This window comes from Pungitius pungitius, chromosome 11 (assembly GCF_949316345.1).
Source record: "Pungitius pungitius chromosome 11, fPunPun2.1, whole genome shotgun sequence".
NCBI lineage: Eukaryota > Metazoa > Chordata > Actinopteri > Perciformes > Gasterosteidae > Pungitius > Pungitius pungitius.
Genome location: NC_084910.1, coordinates 12319493 through 12342491, shown reverse-complemented (window position 1 = coordinate 12342491; position 22999 = coordinate 12319493). Strand labels below are relative to the sequence as shown.

Sequence of the window (22999 nt, the reverse complement as noted above, 5' to 3'; positions counted from 1 at the left end):
TTAAAGTATTTAAAGTATTTTAAAGTAATTTTACGTTTACTTAAGTATTTTTTTTGTTTGAAGTATTGTACTTCGTTACATTTTAAATCATATCCGTTACTGAGTAAAAAAATTCAAAGGTCCCGAAGTCAGCGAACCGTCGGTCGGACCGATCGTCAGTGGCCTGCGTTCGGTCCAAGTCGGCAGTATCTGGCCCGAACCTGAAATGAATTTGACACCCCTGCTTTACTGAATCCACAGTTCATGCCATATTTAGTGGTTGTAGTAATGTTTAAAATGTTTTATTGGATGATCTGCACTAAAATCAGCTTTTATTTTTATTTTATTATTTTTGCTATTACACTTTAATTTGTAAAGGTCTTCCTTCAATTAAAAACAACTAGATTGAGATTTATTTTCCCTAGTCTTTTTCTAGAATCCCGCACCCCACCCAGCTGTTAAAAAAGTAGTAGATTTTTAATGAGCTACTTTTTACTTTTACTTGAGTACATTTTTAGACTGGTAACTTTACTTTTACTTCAGTAAAATTTTACTTAAGTAACAGTACTTTTACTTGAGTACAAAATGTTGTTACTCTTCCCACCTCTGTATTATATTCGTAGCCTATAGGCTACTGGGCCAGACATGCTAAAGGCAATAGCATTGGAGAATCTACCCTCCAATTAAAAGGAACCTTTGCAAGGCTATTCCAGTTCTTACATCAACATCATGGAAACATGTGCCAAAAACAAGATGTTTTTAACTAAAAACTACAACGTCCATCCTTTGTTAAACCATAGAGGAAGTTCTTGCTCAACACCTAACTGCCTCTGTGGATTTGCACTTTCACCCAATTTGAATCGCAGTTGCAGAGGATATAAACGGCCTGCCGGATCATTATAGTGTGGCTAGTGGTTCATTCGTTGACCCTTTCGTTGAGTCAAAATAGACCTCCCGGTGTTATTGTTTAGCCCCCTCGCGCTTTTTATCCAGCGGGGTTTCGGGGTGAGCCGCCCGCACTGAAGGTGTGACTCACCTGTCGGTTGTAGCGCGCGGCTCGTCAGCCACTTCACGTGACGTCAGCCGTGCTGCGGGGCGGGTTGCTTCGGTGGCCCTGTTCACTTCCCCACTTTTTCTCCCACTTCTCCCACGCTGGTGGAGTAGCAACAGGCATGGCGCGGCCGCGCAGTGGACTTTAGAAGCAGGCTTTGAGGTACATTTCACGACAGGTTTTGGTTTCTGCCTGCGTCGTCTTCATGCGGGAGTCGGAGGCCACCGAGGCCCCGGCGGCTCTCAGGAGGCGGGCGACTTTCGCGGCGGGGTTAGGCGGGAGTCTGCGGCCGACGGACGGGACGCCCGCGGCGGCTCTGCAGAGCTCGCTGGCCGCTGACGTCAGCAGGGGAAACGGCCCGCTGGAAACAGTCCGCTCCAGGTCGAAGGGTGAGAAACGCAAACGCAGGAGTGACATCAGCGATAGGCTGAGGTGAGTTGAGCATGTACGAACATATACGCAAACATTTCGTAGTACTAGTTTGATCGTGAAGCGCCCCCTAAGGAGGCTTGAGGTCGTCTGAGGAAACCCTGCCACCCCGAAGCCCTGGCCACTATGTGTCTGCTGAGCTTTTTCATTCATTCTTTGACATTGACTTTTAAAGTGCTACTTGACGGACCATCACAACTTCACCACTTGCCTCTTAAAGCTACGTTTAGACCTGAATTTGCCCCTTTCCATTGATTAGGGAGATGTTATAAGAGCCCATTATGGGTTAACTCTATTCCCTTAGACCAGTGCTACAATAATAAGTATCCTTGTGTACTGATTAGACCATCGTTAGTCAAATGATTGAATAATATGATAAAATTAGTGGGGTGTTTGGATTCTTCTTTTATTTTTCTGAACTGCTGCTCCTCATAATATTCATCATTTCATGTGACTGATATTCTTGATTGTTTTACCCATTTATCTTTTTTGTTTCCGTAGTTGTCATAAGACACAGGAGTCCCTGCTGAGTTCAACCAGTGGTTACAATAACTACAGAGGAATCCTCAACTGGTGTGTGGTCATGCTGGTAAGAGCAAGTGGAGTAAACAATATGTTTCCAGCTGGTTAGCAGTGTTTGATGACTATATTTCAGTGTGACTCTAATATTAAGAAGAAATAGCAAACTGTCAGTGCAGTATTCATTGTCTGATGTCCGATGCTGATGCCGGAGCGTAAGAGTCCCTGAAAGTCCCTGAAAAAAAAGTCCTGCTTTGAATCAAGCAAAGAATCCAGCAACTTGTTGATCACTTCTCACCAGATGGTGGCAGTAACACACAGCTAGACCAAAAGAACGGTCGACTGGTTCATATGTTGGCATTGTAGTGCGCGTAGCTACTTCCTTTAGAAAGCGTAGACGGAAGGTTTGTGCTCATCATCTCCTTCCCATAAACGTCATTAAAACCGAGAACCAATCCGGTAACCCACTGGCAGTCCTAGCAATATCTAAGATGATTTGAATCAAATAGGTTACAGCGCAGGTCGATCCTTTTTGAGGGTTTGAAGAAGAAACTACGATTCAGGAAATAATCACAACACAGAATTATTGAGTTAACTTGTTTTGAGCGCATGTGCAGTCAAATCATTTAACCTGATTAACAAGTTTATGTCAAGCCCAACACCTTTTGCAGCGCTTCCTCCTCGGTGCTGGAGAAAAGACTAGGCTAGCAAAGACCTTCTGCTAATCCAGGCTTTGAACACAGATCGTCTTCTGCGCAGGAGGTTTTTTCTTCATTCCCACTGAACTTCTGTCCGATCCCCGGGCGTAGAGCCTTTGTGCCGGGTAATGAGATATTACAATCCGTTTAGAAAGTGGAAAGGCGAGGGGGGGGGGAGACGAGACAAAATGTGGGCACAAGAACGATGACGAGGAGGAGAAATAGGTCGAAGGAGAGGAAGGGATGAGATGCAGTGAGAGGGACGAAAGCAACAGCAGGAGAGAGAAACTTGCAGAATCTAAGTAAACCGTCATTGTTGCTTTTCATTACAGGTGTTGAGTAATGCTCGCCTCTTCTTAGAAAACCTGTTACGGTGAGTGAGGTTGGAGTCTTTGGACACTATTTAATTTGTGTCTTTTTCATATACTGATACATTCATTCTTATCATATAAACAGGCATCCTGTGTGCTTGTATCCATTCTCAAATGGATATTCCAATTATGTGATGAAAGATAACAAACAGAATTACCAGGTTCTCAATAATTTCACAATCATCTTCTTGCTTCCACCAGAGGGATTTTACTAATCCGTTATTGTCTCTTAACTAAAATATTTTGACAATAGCTGTTTTTTCCCTGTAGCACACGCACATCCCTCATTGAAAAAGCACAGCTGTAATAAATGACTGTATTCCTCATTTCCGGGTCCTGATATTCTGCATGCCAGTCAGCTGAATTGGTTTACTGGGCCAATGGAACAAAGCCATAGTTAATGCTGTTAGTCTCACCTGTGCATTTCCTGATGTTGTTAAATTAAAATGGCTGTAAAAAAAAAACTATATAAATCTATATATAAATCTTTAATACTAAACATCTGTGCAGTGTGTTGTTATTTCATATTGTAGTGTTCAAAGGGAATGACCCCGTTCATTTACCTCTGTAGATTTGTTTTCTTTAATCTGCCCTTTCCTTTTGTTTGTCAGGTATGGTGTTTTGGTGGATCCTATTCAGGTGATTGCCTTGTTTCTGAATGATCCCTACAGCTGGCCTGCAGCATGCCTGGTTATTGGTAGGTAAACATTTCCTCTGCCTAATAAGTCACCTGCAAGGATCAGTCGCATATTTAAACAGCATAATTCCTGTGTTTTAAATAACAACTTCAATATTTGTTTAATACGGAGGGAAATTAGATCAAGACTCACTTCAAAATTGTTTTATTGAGAGTAATATTCATCCGAAGCATAGATACATACCTTCTGCTAAATCTGAATCTCCCTTAAACCGATTTAAAATGATGTACAAGCAGTCAGGCAATAACACTTCAAAACATCGTTATTAAAATGTTTTATTTCTAAAATTCAATCACAAAATTAGGATAACTCTAAGACTAATCTGATTTATTTCAAGTCACATGCTATATACTAAGTTTTTTTTAAATATTTGATGGTATATCACAGTGGGTTCAGCTGCAGTGGTGCAGCTTACAGTGTCTCTGGAGGGAAATTCACCTGCCCCATATACTGCACACTGACATCGTGCTGCAGTAAGAGGAAGAGAGTGAGAGAAGAGAAAGAAAATATAAGAAAAGGAGGGGAGATTATAGGATTGGGGAAGAAAGAGCGAGGGGTCCGATGCAAAGTGCTGCATTGGCACGGGACAAGAGGAGAGGGGGGGAAGAAGAGCTGGAGGAGTTAAGGCACATGACCACACTGACTACTTGGAGACAGGTGAGAATGAGAATCTTTTTCTGTAACATGGACAGTAAAGCAGCTCATTCCCAGGGGACATAGAGTCCTTCTAGAATCACTGCAGCAACTTCCTCCCACACACAAACCCCCCAACGCAAAGTCAATTACAGGTCTACAATGGATGGTAGAAAGAACAGCCTTCCATCTAGGCAACTGTTCCAGTAATGACTAAAATAAAACCAAAACCCACACTAGTGTAAAGTATCATAGTATCTCACAATGCTACGTGTCTCTTACTGCCGAAGTATCTCTGTAGACACTTGATGAACAGTTCGGTTGAGTTAAATGGTTCTGTTTGTTCCAGTTTGATTCTCATTTGGCCGGAATATTTGCAGATTTTCAGGGGCTCCACTGTCTTCAAGAGATATTTGAAAACACAACATTAGCCGTAGCGTGCCATGAATTTCATGAGGTCTCTGACCTTCATATAGAACTGTGTGTGTATTTTTGTGTCTTCGTTAAAGAACTATAAATGAACACATTCAATTTTATTTCGGTATGATGTCATATGCTGCCTTGTTTAAGAAATAGTGTTACTCAACTTGCTATTTTTAGTGGAGCAAATTAGCTGACTAAATTAGATGAATTGAACGTTGGTAAATCATCCTTTTTAGTAATTTGCATGTTTCAAACACAAGTGGCCTCTGAGAGGAAATTACAGATGTTCTCCTGAATGTCAATCATGCCTAACGAGCATATCTACAGACACCTTAGTGATGATTCTTTATCTTACAGACTGCAAATGATGACATGTTGAATAAAATAGTTATAGCAACAAATCTGGTCATAACCACATGAAATAGAGTTTTGCATGTACCGCTTTGGTTCCCTCTTTTGTCCATTCATGGCATAAGTAAGAATACTATGAAGTCAAAAACAGGCATGTGACATGGCTACACTGTGAAACCCGTCGATTTTGGATGCTGATGACTAGTTGCATTGATGACAGAATGATGAGACACAGTAATCAAAATGTCTGACAGTTGACACATCTGCTCACTCTAGATTAGATTGAGTGGCATGCTAATGCACTGATTAGGGTCTTAAAATGGAACAATTGCTACAATTATGTCCCATCAGTGATGCTCAGCCAGGGAAATGAGCAATCGACATATCAGTGGTTTCCTTAAACTCACTCTGCAGTGAGCTGGCCTGTGGTTTAAACTGAAAATTCCCTGTACAATTCAGGCCAATTTATTCCTCACAGAATCCACTTGTGTGGCAGCAATTCATGCAAAATGAGGAGTGCATTAAATACCACCTTCAGTCCAAAGATCCGAAAATAGCAACAACCCAATATAAAAGGACCTGCGTATATGTGCGTGCACGTGTGCATGTGTGCATGCCCACCCACCCCATCGCCATGCCACTCTAACTTAACCAGCAGTCGGTGTGTGCTGTGCAACGCATATGCTCTGTTAGTGCTGATTCATTTATTTCATCAGGTGTTCATGGTTAATCATGCGTGAAAGTGTGTGCGTGTGTGTGTGTGTGTGTGTGTGTGATACTGTGGTCTATGTATGAAACAGCCGGTGTAGGGCAGGCGTAAAGCTTAATTTAATCAAATACTCAACTCAAGCCCGAACCAGTGCACCCATTTGCCTTGAAACCAACATGTCCCTTACTTATTCATCCTTTTATCCCGCCAGAGGTAAATCTATAAGAAAGTGTGAAAGAGTGTTTCAGAGGAACTGACACAAATCTCTCATTGTGTTTTGACAGTATCCTTTGTGTTCGTTCTGGTTGCTCTCTACACAGAAAGGCAGCTATCGAAGGTGAGTGGAAAAAAACGCATCTGCAAATGTATATCCACATTGTTTTTACAAAACTAAATGAAAAACATTAGTTGCGTGGATGCTGGTTTAAAATAGGCCACAACTTGTCTTTAAATTTTAATGTGAAAACTCCTGCTGTTCCACTTTGCCTCTTTCTGCCCAGGGTTCATTCACTGAAGTTGTGGGATTTCTGGTCCACTGCATTAACATGGCAATCATGCTAACACTGCCCGCTGCAGTGGTCCTATTGGTCCCTTCCGTGACCCCAGGTAAAATGTTTCTCATTGTCATTATTCCGTCTCTGCAGCCTTGCCGCTGTCGGCTGTACAGTCTCGTAGCGTCCACGATGCAGCCGGACCTTTATCCACCCGTTGATAGTTAGCATTGTTGTCACGTGTGTATGAAACAGAAAATAATGTATCTGTGATAAAGATTAGGATGACATTCACGTCCTTGCCCTTCAGAAAAACAGCCGACCAGTTTGATGGTGCAGTTAAAGACATCTCTTCTACGGAGCCATAATTGGTCGGTTAGTGGTAATGGACCAGTTGGTCATGACTGGATTATTTCCAGCTGGCTCTGAGGAGAGGAGAGGAGAGGAGAAGAGCCAAAGTAGGGGCAGTTTGCAGTAAAGGGTCATCCAGGGGTCACCTTCTTCTGTCTTCATCGGTCTGCTTGACAGACACCACAAACGAAGAGATGCACCCACAATACATTAGTAATATCTTGACTTGATGCACTGTGAACAGCATAGCTCAAGTGTTCTTTAAAAGCAAGCCTGCCTGGATGAAAATAATATAGATGGTTATCCAACAAGAAGTAGTGTTTCACACCATTAATATAATATACTTGGCTCATCTTTTTCTTCTTAATTTGGTCTAAGAAAATGATTGCTTTAAGTCGTGTGTGTGTGTGTGTGTGTGTGTGTGTGTGTGTGTGTGTGTGTGTGTGTGTGTGTGTGTGTGTGTGTGTGTGTGTGTGTGTGTGTGTGTGTGTGTGTGTGTGTGTGTGTGTGTGTGTGTGTGTGTGATTTCAAATTGGATTGCATTTCTTCTGAGGGTGGTGCTTAAGGTGAAGTCCAGTATACATGGTACATTAACCATTGGGCTTAATGTACAACTAGAGGTATTGAACTCTTTTGCTGGACTTTATTTATCGAATTCCCCCGTGGTTCCCACAAAACTAAATCGCGCTAAAGTTCCTGATGAAACATTTGACAGAAGGCAACAAGAGCAATATGAGGGGATTTAATCTTAGGACGGGTACATGGACTCTAAAGGAAGACAAACACTATTGTGAGGTTTTTCAGAATGCTGGTAGCATCGGTGTGATGAATGATGAAGGTGGAAATCCACTGTTCCTTTGTGCATGGGTGATGATTGGTTCCACTGGTATGTTTCCAGCCACTTACTTTAAGCTCCGCCTCCTTGTGTTTCTGTGATATACGGTAGCTTTGCAGCCTCATAGAGCCAGAGAGGCAGATGGTTGATGGTTAGGATCTGCTGTGGTTTGATGACAGGTGTGCAGATCTGAACCGTAATCTATTGAAACAACAGTGTGTGTGTGTGTGTGTGTGTGTGTGTGTGTGTGTGTGTGTGTGTGTGTGTGTGTGTGTGTGTGTGTGTGTGTGTGTGTGTGTGTGTGTGTGTGTGTGTGTGTGTGTGTGTGTGTGTGTGTGTGTGTGTGTGTGTGTGTGTGTGTGCAGCATGATCTTTGCTATCAAGCATATGGTGAGCATTGATAGAGCCCTGTAGGCAAACTGCTGCTTACAGTTAGCCAAGGTGTGTGTGTGTGAGCACAATCTATGAAAACTGCTAAATTATTTTTAATCTAACATCAAATGGTTGTTTTATATTGACTCCCAAAAACCTACAGCGACACCAGTTTTATGACCACACACACACTGGTAAACATGGGGACTGAACTGTATAATAATTATGTCCTTGGCATAGTCATGACGGTATGCTCTCATACTTTTAGCTGGGATGATTTATTTTTGTGGGCATGTTTGTTTAAGATCAGATGACAACCTTTCTTCTGCTCTTCCCCTTCACTTGTCCACTGTTTTAATCCGCCTTTCTCTTTTCTCTTCTTTTTATCTCTTCATCCATTGAGTCCGTCTCTCTCCTTCTACCCCCCCCACTGTTATTCCAACTTTGCTGTGCTTTTCTTCACTGTTTTCCACCTTCTGTTGGTTTAACCTCATCCTTGCTTCTCACCCTCCCAGACTTCTTGGCAGTATCTCATTTTGTTACATGTTCTCACATCACGGACTTATGCAAATATCTCCCTCCCTCTGTTTCAGTTGGCGGCGCGTTTGTCCTTGGTACTTACACCATCCTCTCCCTAAAGCTTTACTCCTATAAGGACGTCAACATGTGGTGCAGAGAGCTGAGCATGATCAAAGCCAAGAAGTTAGCCAGGTCTCTCTCTTGTAAGTCACACAAGCATATATATTCATTGGAAAGGGAGGGGCTTGCATATTACAATTAACGAGTAATTCATTCTTTGCTAATTTTAATGTCCGTTTTAAATTTCTTACCGGAACCAATGTCTTAGCCCCTTGATTATGTGGTTACAGGGACATCTAACGGCAGATGCTTTGTACTGCAGCTCTTAGATAGAATGGAAGTGTATCAGAGAAATCTTGATTTTTCTAGCAGAAATCTGTGCACATCAGTGCTTGATTGTCATTATGTAATTACTCTATTTGTTTACCATGCAATGTTAACTTGCGCATTCCTTCCTTCCGCAGGTCCCTCAGCACAGCACTTCAACGAAGCCGAACGTAAAGTGTGTTACCCTGGCAACCTCACCATCAGAGGTATCTTTCTAGAGCTTGTATGAAGCGGACAATGTTTCTTCTGCCTCTTCCTCTTTTTCATGTTTTCACATATTTTGACTAACTGCCACGTTGACCTTTTTCTCCACCTCTGTAGACATGTTCTACTTTGTCCTTGCTCCAACTCTGTGCTATGAGCTCAACTTCCCCCGCTCTCCTAATATTCGCATGAGTTTCCTGCTGAGGAGACTGCTTGAGATGGTGAGGAAATATCTCATGTCGGCCTAAGCCAGCAATCGGCACCTTTTGCAGTGATCCCACCACTTGGGAGTGTTTCTGTGAATACTCGCACATTTTTTAGAAAAACTGCAAAACTTGTCACTAAAGGTCATGATGATGAATATGTTTTAATGTAATTTTGCTTATTTGAAGGTAAAAGACTGGGCGTTAAGTTTCTAGTTTTGGATACTTACACCAAGTTAAATGCTGAGATATGGGGACATGATGAAAGCAAAGTCCAACATAAGCATAAACATGTAAATGTACATGCCTGCTTTAAACATTATGGCATAATCAGTTTTCCGCATTGATGCATAACTCAATTGAGATTTATTCTGATGCAGTCCCCAGATTATCTTATCATGTGACTCACTATTGATATGTGTCTTTGCTCCCAGCTTTTCTTCATCCAGCTGTTGGTTGGTCTCACCCAACAGGTAAAGTTGGGTTCTTTTTGTCTGTCCTTTTGCATTTCAGGTTTTTTTATGGTTATAAGGTGGTGATGTGATCGTATTGCCTTTATTGGTAAAACTATAGTGGGAAAATGACTAAACATGGGGCCAATATGTATAATGTCGAGTTTACGTCAGAAAACAGCATTATAATGTTTTTTTCTCGTTCTATCAGTGGATGGTTCCCATTATTCAAAGTTCCATGAAACCACTAGAGGTGAGGAGGACAGGACAACAGTGAAACGTATATTCCTTCAAATGCAAAGTGCTACTGTGCATCTCCTGTTAAGCTATTACTCTCTCTTCCCATCTGTAGGACATGGATCTGTCCAGGATGACTGAGAGACTTCTACGATTAGCTGTGAGTATGTACCTGTATCTGAACAACCATTTACTAGTGCTGTTTGTCTTAATGCTTCTTATGTGTTAGGGATTGACTTTAACGCCACACTGCACAGACGTATTTATTGTTGTTCTTTTGTGTCCTTCCTTCTTCTCCAGGTCCCGAATCACTTGCTGTGGCTGATGTTTTTCTACGGCTTCTTCCACTCATCCATGAACTTCACCGCTGAGCTGCTGCGCTTTGGAGACCGACAGTTCTACAATGATTGGTGGTAGGTTTTGGTGCGCGTTGCTAAGGAATTTAATGAGATGTAGTGGACGTTGCTGAAGGACTGACTGACTGACTGACTTTTCATTTTCATCCGTATCGATGCAACTGCCTTGGATACATTGTTTAAACCCTGTAATGCTTCAATCCTTTATTTGCTGACTCTTTTAGGAACTCTGAGACGGTGACACATTTCTGGCAGAACTGGAACATCCCGGTACACAAGTGGTGTATTCGGTGAGTTATTTGCACAATGAGAAGGCGCATTGAATTGTATAGACGTGAAGACGGGGGACAGCAGTGGGTTTGATGCAGGGAGAAAGACTTAACAAGGCACACTGATACGTTTGGGAAATTGATTCATCTGGCTGTGAGAGAGTACGTACTAATAATAAATGCGGCGCCGGCAGCCAGTTCCACATAACCGAACACAACAGCAGGAGCAAACGCAGTGTGGTTATATTAAACGAGACGAAGCAAATGAAATGCTATTTAAAGGGTTTAAGGGCTATTTACTTTGAATTCCTGTCAGGCTGGGAGATTTGAAGCAAGTAGGAGAGTTAAGATACTCCCACAGGCGGAGTTTCACATTAGGAAAACGTTTTTTTTGACATTCTGATTTACAATCTATATCCATCCACCACATCATCTGCCCACTCATCCATTTCAACGTCTGTATTTTTGTCTGTCTCGTAGGCACTTTTACAAGCCGCTGCTTAGGAGAGGATTCAGTAAAGTAGTCAGCCAATCGGCAGTCTTCTTTCTGTCTGCTTTTTTCCATGAGGTAAGGGCTGAGACCACTTTCCCCGCTTAAGTTGACTGAACACACAGCCTTAAATCAGACCTTAAATGTCCTCAAAAATCCACTTTATGATAGATGTTTGTATAAACATTTTTAGAGAACGCAATTTGTCAATGTAATGATCCTTGTTTCCTTTGTCTCTTTCTGTCAGTACCTGGTCAGCGTTCCTCTGAGGATGTTCAGACTTTGGGCCTTCATGGGCATGATGGCTCAGGTAAGACCCAACACCTATCACTGATGCTTTGGTTGGCACAAACACGTACTGTTGTATAAATATATATGAAAAGAAACATGTATTTCAATTTGAATCTCCAAAATGTGCCTTTTTATCTATCGACTTTAAAACAAAAAGAAATTCCCTCTTAATGTTTAAAAAGGTAGTTATTCATTGACTTGAATAATAACGTAATTAACGTAACATAATAGCAGGGGCATATTTTCTATATCACAGGGAATATAATGGCACAATAGGCTATTTCCTGAAATTGTTAGTTTGTTATTCATCAGAGTGCTGAGTCATAAAACACAGGCAACAGAAATGATTAGAAAATAAACAATGAACATTTTCAGACCGTTATTATGGAATGCCGTATTATTCACAATTAAATAAATGAATAAATACATAAATACATGAAATATGCATTTGAAATACATCGTGAAATAAATAAATGAGGCAATAAAAACATAAATATTAAATACATTTAATTATTTCATGGTACTTTTATTTCGTCCATATTTATTTATTTCAAGAGACTTTTATTTCATTATGCCACGTTTATTTCATAATGCCACTTTATTTCATATTCTTATATGCAAATCAGGGGGCGTGGCTATCTCTCACATTCAGAACAGACAACAGAGCCGTGTGCAAATAAAGGCTGGAAGTGAAAGGGCTAGAAATAGGCTAGGTTAGTTGTAGCCTACTTATATAGCTACTGTCTATGGTTGTAGTAGCAGATACGGTACTGGTTCATTCATTACAATGTCTGAGAAAAGTATCTCCGATTTATTGAGAGCGGCTGCCAACCGCCTCGATGGGATGGAAACCACCACCTACATAACCTTTTCAGTGTTATTTGTTGCTAATGTTTCTTCTAGATGTGAGGGAATCGACGTTTCTAATTAAGTTTCAAGGTAAATGGAAAATTTGAGGAAAAGTAAATTGAAACTCACTCGAGACCCAGGTGGACAGAAGAGATGGGGCAAATATGATTTAGTGGAATTATTTTACAGTAGCAGATACATGTATGCAAACATTTAACACAGTAAATCTGGAAATGCAAGTGAGATGTGCTTTCAGATAGTGAAAGTGACTTCTGAACCTCAGCATAAGCCTTGTTAAATGTCCAGTCAGGAATGTCCACTAATTTCCATTCCTCCTTAACTTGAATTTGTAATGTAATAATCTACAGTCTACTTTAAGGGATCTGAACTTTGAATATTGTCTTTATGCTAAAAGATTCCATTTCTTGTTCACGCGGTAAATGAGCTTGACCTGTACTAGTAAACGTGTGTCCAGACAACATTCTTGTGTTAGTTTGTCACAGCAATTTTTAACAAATCTTAAATTGCTGAAAATGATGGTTAGTCTGTTCGATCCATCTCGATATGCAGGCTAACTTGCTTAACATCTAACTTAAATAAATAATAATAAACATAATTTTTTACCACTTTTCAATTGGGAATCTCAGCCAGGAGCACAAAGCTGTGTGCGTGCGTGTATGTGATTTTTTTTTTTTCATCCAGAAACTGAACAGGATAGGACTGTGAACCTGTATTTTGTCAGATTGACATTGAATTAAACACTAAGTCTGAGGTGTCTCACAAGGTTTCTGTAGAGGTGTGTGTGTATGTGCTCTGTGAGTGACATCTGGTTTAACAATTGTCTGTGAGGATTAGCGTGTAGATGTGACAGGAGACGTGGCTTTGCAGAAATACCCCATACAATGTAGAGTAAGAAAATGCACAACCTTATTTTCTCCTCTTGGTTTAATTTGAAGGATCAGGATTAATTCATCTCTGACGTGACGGAGTGTTTAAGATGAGGTTTAGTGCACATGTAGGGACTCGCTGTAAACAAAAGGATCACCGCTTATTGTCGAGATTTAGAAACTACTATGCGATAACGAGGAGGTTTTTGTTGCAAAAACCCCAGAAGCAGCATTTGAACGGGCGAGTAGTGGTTCTTCTACGAGGAAGATGTGCAATTATTTACTTTAGCAATCGATTGCTCATATCTGTCATAACCACTACTAAAAAAAAGTTTTTGCTGAAGGCCAGCCGTAATCCTCTATCCTCATCGCTCCTCATTCCTCAAAGTTTGTGAATGTTCCCGCCATAAATAAAGCTTTCCAGTTCCCCCGGTTGGATTGAGTCACACCTTCACGCTGCTTTCTCTGTTTATCCACACGCATTGACATATGTCATATAAAGAGCAGTCATAACACCTTGACATTGCGACAGACGTGCTGTAATCACTCTTTCGTCCAATCTTTGCCTCAATCGAAAGAAAAGTATTTCACACCTCCCCCTTCTCTCGCTCTCTCTATCTTCTCTCCTCTCCGTCCCCATCCCTCACCTTCTCTTTGTGCTCGTCCCCAGTAACGTGTTGATCCATGGCTCTTCTCCTGACATCCGTTATTCCGGATCTTTCTGAGAAAAGCTGAAAAGCTGTGAGTGATGATGATCCTCTCGACAGGAAACCAGGACACACAAACCTGCCTCATCCTGTGAGATGGAGGAGCATCCAGGGACACGTTAGAATGAGACATCTGACATCCTTACATCTTACGGCGTTTTTGTACTGATTGTGGGTGATAAACAAAACATTAGCGGTTCAAATGAGACAAACTTCACACAAGACCTGATTTTTGCAATGATATTTTGCTTATCATACATATTTTTCCATTACAAATACACATTTACCAAAACCCCAGACCTAGGTTGCCGTCCACTTAGAAATCCAAGCTTGACTTTTAAATAAGATTTAGATCTTATTTAAAAGGTTTTTGTTGTGGAGAAAAATTGGAATCAAGTTTGCAGAGAGAGAGAGGAAGTAATTACAGGACTGTATATCACAGTAAATTATGACATATCAGGGCGCTTTTTGACGTTGCTTCATAGTTCGATGCCATATATCACACCCATCGTCATTACAAAGGTTGGGTTTGGCCAAATTCCTAATTTACTTGTTTGTTATTTTATAACAAAAAATGAAGAAGAAATGTGTAGATGCATCAATACATGCAGGTGATTTTTTCTTTACCAATTATACATTATTTATTTTTCAACCACTTCTTTAGCCCTTTGGACACTTGCCTCTTTTTTGGCCTCTGCTCTGAAAATGGCACACGCATGATAAAAAAGTATGGCACTAATGAAGCTATGCGCCGTTCTGCTTATCTTGTGTGCACCAAGACATCTAGAGTGTGTGCACTGTGTGGTGTGTGTGTGTGTGTATGTGCACACTGTATATATGCAGACACGTGAGTGTCCACGCCGAATGTAAACACACACTGAGACTTCCTGTCCAAAGACCAAACTGAGGGAAGATTTAGATTGAGAGGGAGGGAAGTGGAGTTATTGAAGAAGAGAGGGAGAGCGGGTAAGAGAGGGAGAGACTGATAATGATACCTAGAGTGAAAGAAAGCCCAGAGAAGAAGGAAAAAAGACCCATGGAAAGGAGTAAGACGAAGAAACCAATCAATACACTGAGTGACTGCAGACAGGCTGACAGAGTGACAGAAATGACGGGGGTGCACACATCTGAGTGTGTCGTTGACTACAGCCAACCTGCATGAAGGAATCTGAAAGGAGAGACACGACAATAACAAGAACAAGATATGAATTTCTCACTGAACTGCTGAAGCTGTTCCCAGAAATGTGACGAATGTAACTGGATGTCTGGAGACGATTCAAAGGTGCAAAGGTCACTGAGAGCTGAAGGCATCTTTGCTTCGGAGAAGATCCAGCATCACCTGGTTGGACACTAAAGGACATGAGGACACAGAATTGACTTTACTGGAGTTAGTCTACTGGTTTGACTGGTTAGTCTCTCTTTTTTTCTTTTTCTTTTACTTCAAAGGGAAGTTGTCTTTAGGGGTAGATAAACTACTAAAGTATTTTGTAAGTTAATCACATGTTACCGTTCCGTCTCAGTTCAAGCAGACTAATACAAAAGGGAAATCAAAATTGAAACGGTCATGAGTGTCATAATGTACAATTGATGAAGTGAAGTGTTACTTTGAATACACAGAATAAGCAGCAGGATTATACACAAACATGACATTTAAAAATATAAAAAGTTACGATCATACTCCAACTCAGAGAATGTTAGTCACTTTAACAATAAGAGTACATGGAAAGACCCCTGTTAACTTTTATTGCCTGAACACGTACATCCATCGCTAAAATTGGAAGTACAACTTCAACAAAAATGTTGAAGTTTTCCTTGAGGGGCTTTCTGTGAAGCTCTAATTTGACGCAGGACAGCGTGAGATCTGTTTTCTACTACCCCATCCTGCCTCTCTCCCTTTCTTTATGAATCTCTCTTTCACACACATAAACGGGACTCCCACGCTGTTGGAATTTATTTGGACAGTGTTATTTGTGATCTGCCTCTGGGCCCCAATGCTCTCCTCTCAGTATCACTTTACAGTCATTGCATCACCAGGGTCTTTGATGTCGGAAAAGGAAGAGCAACAATGGCACGGCAGCATTGATGCATTAGATTACTATCATATTATTAGTATCTGCTCAAATCAGAGGCCAACAAAAGCTCATGCAGTATTCCATCGATTGTGATGATGACAGTTTAGCAAATCCTACAGCTGGTCTTAACATTTCATTTGCATTTGGGGTTCATCATTTTACCACAAATCAATAATGCTCGCTAGTGTTGAGGCCAAATTATTAACTTTACAATATAGAACAACAATGGGCTTTATTGTTTCTTTTATTCTTATTTTGACTTTACAGCAGGAACGTAGCCAAAGTAGATAAACAGCCTGGCTAGCTTTCTTTTAACGCTCTGAATAGGCAGCCGAGTTTTAGTTTGGCATGTTAACATTATTACACAGGAGGAGAACGTTGGTGTGGCGGTTAGCCATTTAGCCTCATAGCAAGAAGAGTTCAAACCTGCCCAGCACCTTTCTGGGTGGAGTTTGCGTGGTCGCTCCTGTGGTTCTCTCTGAGTACTCCGGGTTTCTCCCACAGTCCAAAAGACAGGATCGGTTAATAGCTGCATGACTGGGAGAGTGAAAGGTTGTCTGTCTCTATGTCTCTATGACTCCAGACCCCCCTCCCACCCTCTATGATAAGAGGTATAGAAGATGGCTGACTCACATTATTACTTTTGCTACTAAACATACACTTTCGTTGACAGGTGTGTAATTACTTAAGCATTTGGCTACATTGCAGAATTTGAGCCGATCAGGGAGGGAAAGTCCACTTTCATATGGACGTCCAACCACTGATGATAGTAAAGTCAGCTGAACTGAGTTTGAATTTTAAGGGGACAAAATCTGCTGCTCTTTCTGCATTCAGCGCTACCATTTGTCGTGACGTAGTTGGATGAAAGGAAGTTAGTGAAAAAACAGATGTTATGGATATTTGACCGTGTTTTGGCTCACTCGGAAATTCAGACGTATTTATTCAATACAGAGTGTACGGCACAAGTAATGCCGCGGATTAAGCCACAGGCCGGGCGCCAGGAGCTTGGTACCCAATGCATCCGTGTGTATTGGCACAGCTTGCCCAATCAATTTAGCACGCACTGAATCATTTATTGTTTCAATTGACTACGCTTCCCATCAACACTGATTGGACAGCCACATAAAGAGCTGGTAAATTTACCTAAAATGTACAGGTGGGCTCCAGGAGACTATGACATCAGAGTCGGGTGTGGGCCCTCTTCTTTAGCTTTGGATGGTTAGGTCATGGTATGTTGGGGCTCCACATTCATCTTTTGAAGCTCATCTTTGACAACTGGATTGTATTTCTTGTGATTGCCATTTGTTTCTGAACAGATAAGTGGTTTAACACAATTCCCACAGAGCAACGCTCATGTTGCTTGTTAGTGCTGCTAACGATGCTGAACTCCAGCTCCCAGTAAGATGAACAATATCAAAGGATGTTACTGTGAAAACACCCATTTATTTCCGTCAATGGTCGTAATGTTCTTAGGCTTGACTGATCTTGTTAATGCAGATAAATCACATCATTCATGCCTCACCCTCAGCTGAGCATGTTATTCCCATTAGCATGGACAGACCACATATTTCATCAGCCTGACGATTATTTTGCTGTGAGAGATTACTTGTGAACCACGAGCAGACACAACACACACCGTACCAGCCTAGAAATTCACATGAGAAATTAAACTACATTTGTCATGGAAGAACAGGGTAGCGTTCCAGCCTGCAGCCTGTTGGAGATGGAAAATCGTTGTTAAGCTCCACAGAAAATATAATGTTCACCTCATTTGACAGTTTCTCATGTTTTAAATGCCTCTGGATTAGTCGTGACTAAAACTTGATCAGTACGTTTTTACAGCTGTGTCATCATCCTGAAATCATACTCTACTGTTGTTAATATGTAATAGTAGTATCATCTCTGTTCTTCCATCCATCCTCACAATAAAGCCCATTAACATACGCAGTCACTGACTGCCCTCTGCTGTCTGTAATATTCACGTCTGGTAAGTTGTGGTTCATATTTGCATATTTTTTCACGTAGTAAACTCAAATGTCTTATCATTATAAAATTTGCATTTTGCTGTTTCACTGCGAGATGTGATCATTACTAAAAGAATAAAATAAAAAACACTTTAAACACTACATTTCTGCATGAACAGATTCTAAATGAGTGGCTTTGTCAGATTGGTCACGGCAGCAGCAACAACCTCACTGAGTAGGGTTGAGAGGACGTTGAGGGCAGGAGGGAGCAAACCTTTGCCGTGTTCTCTATGTTTGCCCATAACTTCGCACAGGGTTTAAACTAACAGCAAGGAATCGTGTGTGGCTGTGTGTCCCTGTGGCTCTAATGTATGCTGCGTTTGCCAGCAACCCCTGAATATTGTCCAAACCTTCCATTATATTGAAAAATGTTAAGCAATTGTTCAGTTTAGCTTAACGTTTTGTTTGACAGTCTCTGCACCAAACTAGGATCATCACCATCACCATCATGATTGACTTCAACAACACCGAGTCCTGGCGTGTTATCAATACTTCACTTCCCACGGTGCCTGTAGTAGCCAGTCCCAGTAACAGCAGTGGCATGGAGGCCTATCTTCAAAGACTGGCTCATTTGGACGAGGGGCTCTACAACGACTTCTACGGCCTTTGGATTGCACTGATGGTCATCAACTCTCTAATATTCCTGGTCAGCACTCCTTACCGTAAAGACATCAATGTTCCCCCACGTCTTTACATGAGTTTAGAAACTCAAATTCACAATGCTTGTCGTGTATACAAACTCCCAAATTCTCCTCTCCCGCAGGTGGGCATGGTGCTAAACACCGTTGCACTCTTTGTTTTCTGTTTCCGCACCAAGCCAAAGACCACCTCTGTGATCTACACCATCAACCTGGCGGTGACCGACCTCTTGGTGAACCTGTCGCTGCCGACTCGCATCCTGCTGTATTACAGCGGGGGAGCTTGTCTCACCTGCTCCTACCTGCACATCTTCAGCTACTTTGTCAACATGTACTGCAGCATCTTGTTCCTGACCTGCATATGTGTGGACCGTTACCTCGCCATCGTGCAGGTGGGTTTGGAATTTAGTTCAATGACAGAATCGGCTGCAGACATGAAAAACCAAAAACAACTGAAAAAACGACGCATTTTCCTGTCGCTGCAGGTTGAAGCGTCCCGTCGGTGGAGGAACTCCAGTGTGGCGAAATGCGTGTGTGTCTCCGTCTGGCTGTTTGCCATCGTGGTCACCTACTCCTTCCTTTCCACCGCTTTCCAGCACCCGGGCTGCTGCCTGTCAAAACTCCTCTTCCTCACCATCACTGAGTTCTTTCTGCCCCTCCTCATCATCATGGCGTTCACGTTGAGAATTATGTGGGCACTGGCCGACCGCCGCCTGATGCAGCAGAGCAGGTACCAGCCACGTTGTGTCATGAATACACAATAGTACAGTTCAGAGTACCACAACATGTCTGTCCTGTCTGTTTTTTTAACTTGAAAATAAAAAATGTATGACGCTTTGGATACTATAATAAAATGTCCCAGTACTGGTGTGTAACTAGTGTGTATTTCTTCAGGGAGCGGAGGAGGAGGGCTGTCCAGCTGCTGACCACAGTGCTGATCATCTTCACTGTCTGCTTCACACCCTTTCACATCAGACAGGTGAGTGAGAGACATGTTGACATTTGTTTTAAAATAAGCCAATAATCCTATACTACACCAGGTGGAAGTATTAGACTTAGATATTACACAAAATGGAGGAACGAGTGAAAATAAGATTAATAACTAAATAAAATAAAATGAGTTACTGGGTTTTTTATCTTCTGTTACCACCGCAGAATTCGAGAGTTTCAATTTTACTCTTTAATAACACTCCTCTAAAGAGTGTCATGCTCATGTTCATGTTCATTAACTCTGAAACTGCATTCTTACTTTGCCTGAAACATATAGACATCTAGAACATATCTTCTAGGATCACCACAGAATGTACTCAGGCCCAAAAATACTTTTTCAAATACAACTTTTTTTAATTTTCAGTCAAGCAAAAAAGTTTGGAACCACCGTGTTATCAAGCTGAGTAGGTTTGGATGAATGTAAAAACTTGGCTTTGTTGTCTTACGATGTTGCAGGTGGTGGTGTACTTCCACCCTGACATGCCTCACCACGTGATAGCATATCACTTGACTGTCACTCTCAGCAGTTTGAATAGCTGTATGGATCCCGTCGTCTACTGTTTTGTGACAAATAATTTTCAGGTCAGACATTACTTCCCTTCCTCTCCTCACTTCATCCCACTCACCCCAACATCCTTCCTCTGTGTCACCTGTCCTTGTATCCATCCATCCATCCTTCCCTCCAGGTGTAACTTGTCCAGCCATCGCTCATTAATTTGGTCATTTACACATCGATTCACTGAATAATTTACAGCTTGTTTTTCCCTCAGGCCACCGTGAGAAATATTTTCCGCCGAGCAGAGCGCGAAAACACTAGCGGCGACATCATCAGCATGCAGCCGAGCTCCAAGGCCTCAGGTGGGACAGCGAATGCCATCGCTAACAATTCGATCATGATGACCAAGATGCCCACTACATTGCAGAGAGGCAATCTGGGGAAGAACTAAACACTGTAAATCCTCTTTCACATGGAGAGAAGAACACTGAGAGTTAGAGTGATGAGTTGCCTGGACAAGGTGGTTGATATTTCTGGAGTCTGTGACATGTGGACCACATGTTGTTTATTTATAATAATAGTATTATTAGTATTATTATGAATAGTAATAATATTAAGCTGATTGATTAATACTGAAAATAATATTTAATGTAATAGTAGCTATAGTATGACTGTGTCTAGATTGTTCTTTTCAATTGTTAATACTTTGCAACACATCATGGACAGTCTTAACTGTTGCACTGTGTTAAAGTATTTTTCATACTGTATGTTATCCCTTAAATAAATCACCTAGAACGAGAGAGTGAGCACAATTGCACCTGCAGAGACAACCGCTGACAATAACATTTAGTCATTGGCTGTTGGCCAGAACAGAAATGCACAACTTCAACAGTGAAAAGCAATGTAAAACAGACCACACTTGTATTTATTTACCACATGGAGATATAGTGAAAGATGTTTTTGCCTGGATAAACTTTGTGACCACCTCAGAATATCCACTGGAGGGAAATTGGCAAGGAGAATCCCCTTTATGCAGCAGAGGGCAACATTGCACTCCAAGACCACCACACCGTAAGAAACCAAACGCTCTCTCTCACTAAACACTTTATGATTTTATTTTATCTTCAACAATTAGAAGCTCTCTTTGCAGGTCAAATGTCTCATTAAATGCCTCATATATAAATGAGAAATATCGGACAGAAATAAAAGGGTTTAATGCTCATTAAATGGTTTAGTTGTCTTGTACTATTCCGTTAAGTTTCTGATACTTCAGAAAAGATTTATTTGACTTGTCCCCTGTTTCATGTTCGGTTCATATTCCAGTGAATGGGTCATCAATGTTATTACGTTATAACAGCCACTTCTGTCTTGTTCTGCAGATAGGTCTGGCGGTATATTCACATTTTAAAACACTCTCATAAGTCCTGCTTTTATATGTGATGGATTAGGTTTGTAAAAATAAAACCGCAAACAATTCATTGATGAACTAAAATATATACATATATGTTAAATATTATTCGTATATTTTATCATTATTGATACTACAGTCTTCCTCGACTTTGGCCATACGAATGATAAACTGATTTTATGGTGTGTGAACTAGTGGTACAGAGGTTAAACAAGTATGTTGAGATCTTACAATCTGACCTTTGAAACGTACAACAGCGACTGAGGAAAGAATGATGATGAAGTAAAACATCATAATTGTTATTCTCCGCCCACAGCAGCCGATGACGTAATGTGCGTCGTCTCATGCCACGCCTCGCTTTGTTACTGTGGAAACCAATGAGATTGATGAGTGTGGTGAAGCAAGTGGTAAACTCAACTAGCCAGATCGCTAATCCAAACCAAGAATTCTAATGTGACGTTATCGAAAAAAATGACGTAACGGGGAACTGCTTATCACTTTACTGAAGTGGAGTGAAATCTTAGGTATGTTGCATCTGTCTGTCTTTGATATCACTGTTTGTTTCCGGGTCTTAACCTGCCAACGTGCCTTTACTAATTTATTAGCCAACCTAGCTCGCTATGGTAACGCTAGCCACTAGCTAAACGTCTGTCAATGCAAAGTTTTACGTTAGTGGTGTAACGTTATCAATTGGTATTGTCCACGTGCACCACCCCGACGCGCAACACGTCGTACAAACTCAACGTTAATCATTCCGGTTATCGATTACGTAGGCTGCAGATAAGGTCGGTAGGTGGCTCAGGTAAATTGTGCACGTGATACTGATAGCAGAGATGTCCGCGAGCTGAACATGGCCGTTTAAGATGGATTTCATACAAGTTAAGGACTTGTTGAGTCCTCACTCCGCGACAGCAACACGTCACTCAAGGAAACAGCAAAACGTTCGACAGCAGACGTGTCACATGAGTGTTTCGCATCCGTGCGACGCGTAACTAACCGTGTTTATTGTGTGTCAACATGAACATGTTCGTGACTTAACGTTAACAGGGGGCAGATTTCCTTTAACGCTGCTTTTCCTCGCGCCTCCAATGAATCAAACCTTTTATAGTAATCTCCGATCACTAAGGTGCGTCACAACTGCTTCGGCCTTTGTTCCTTTTTATTAAACGTCTCATAGAAAGAATGCTAGGACCGCGCACAAACAAGTCAAGTTACACGAGTCTTAATTGGTAGTCTGTGTACCTCAAGCAAACGGGGTTTGTTTTCCATCACGTGATCTAACCAAAACATTTTGACACTCTGAGGGTATTGTCCTTTGATACCCTACCGCACAGAGACCGTTAACACCGAGGCAAGATGCCCCTGTGTAATATTTTATAGCTTTGGCTTACTATATAACCGTTGTCTGTTTTCTGCAGGTTGATGTGTCACTCAGTGGGTCTCTGCCAAAAAGTTTCCACACGCCTTAAAGCCGCCGCTGTGCCAGGAAGTGCGCTTACAGGGAACCAATTCAAACACTGCATGCGCCCAACCTCCAGCACAAACTAGTCAGCCGCAGCAAACGCATTCACAGACCTTTGTTAACCCATCTCAAGGCTACCGGATCCCAC

The 22999-nt window shown here is 41.5% G+C and overlaps 1 protein-coding gene across 1 annotated transcript; it reads left to right on the top strand.

Moving 5' to 3' along the window:
* The first annotated feature begins 865 nt into the window (after positions 1–865).
* Positions 866–21173, top strand: LOC119197148 (diacylglycerol O-acyltransferase 1). The gene is made up of 22 exons (XM_062565271.1): positions 866–1462; positions 1961–2048; positions 3009–3049; positions 3659–3744; positions 6146–6198; positions 6362–6467; positions 8504–8632; positions 8954–9022; positions 9138–9241; positions 9658–9696; positions 9887–9928; positions 10028–10072; positions 10213–10325; positions 10493–10558; positions 11018–11105; positions 11275–11337; positions 18270–18503; positions 18621–18887; positions 18981–19225; positions 19390–19474; positions 19942–20067; positions 20256–21173. The coding sequence occupies exons 1-22, from the start codon at positions 1236–1238 to the stop codon at positions 20430–20432; spliced, it is 2493 nt and encodes an 830-aa protein (XP_062421255.1). The 5' UTR covers positions 866–1235; the 3' UTR covers positions 20433–21173.
* Positions 21174–22999: the final 1826 nt, after the last annotated feature.

What these genes read in the sequence shown, in the direction of transcription:
- LOC119197148 (XM_062565271.1), top strand. Translation starts at nt 1,236, where the DNA reads ATGCGGGAGTCGGAGGCCACCGAGGCCCCGGCGGCTCTCAGGAGGCGG. An exon ending in GACATCAGCGATAGGCTGAG is followed by an intron (nt 1,463 to 1,960) that starts GTGAGTTGAGCA and finishes TTGTTTCCGTAG; the next exon opens with TTGTCATAAGACACAGGAGT. An exon ending in TGCAGCATGCCTGGTTATTG is followed by an intron (nt 3,745 to 6,145) that starts GTAGGTAAACAT and finishes GTGTTTTGACAG; the next exon opens with TATCCTTTGTGTTCGTTCTG.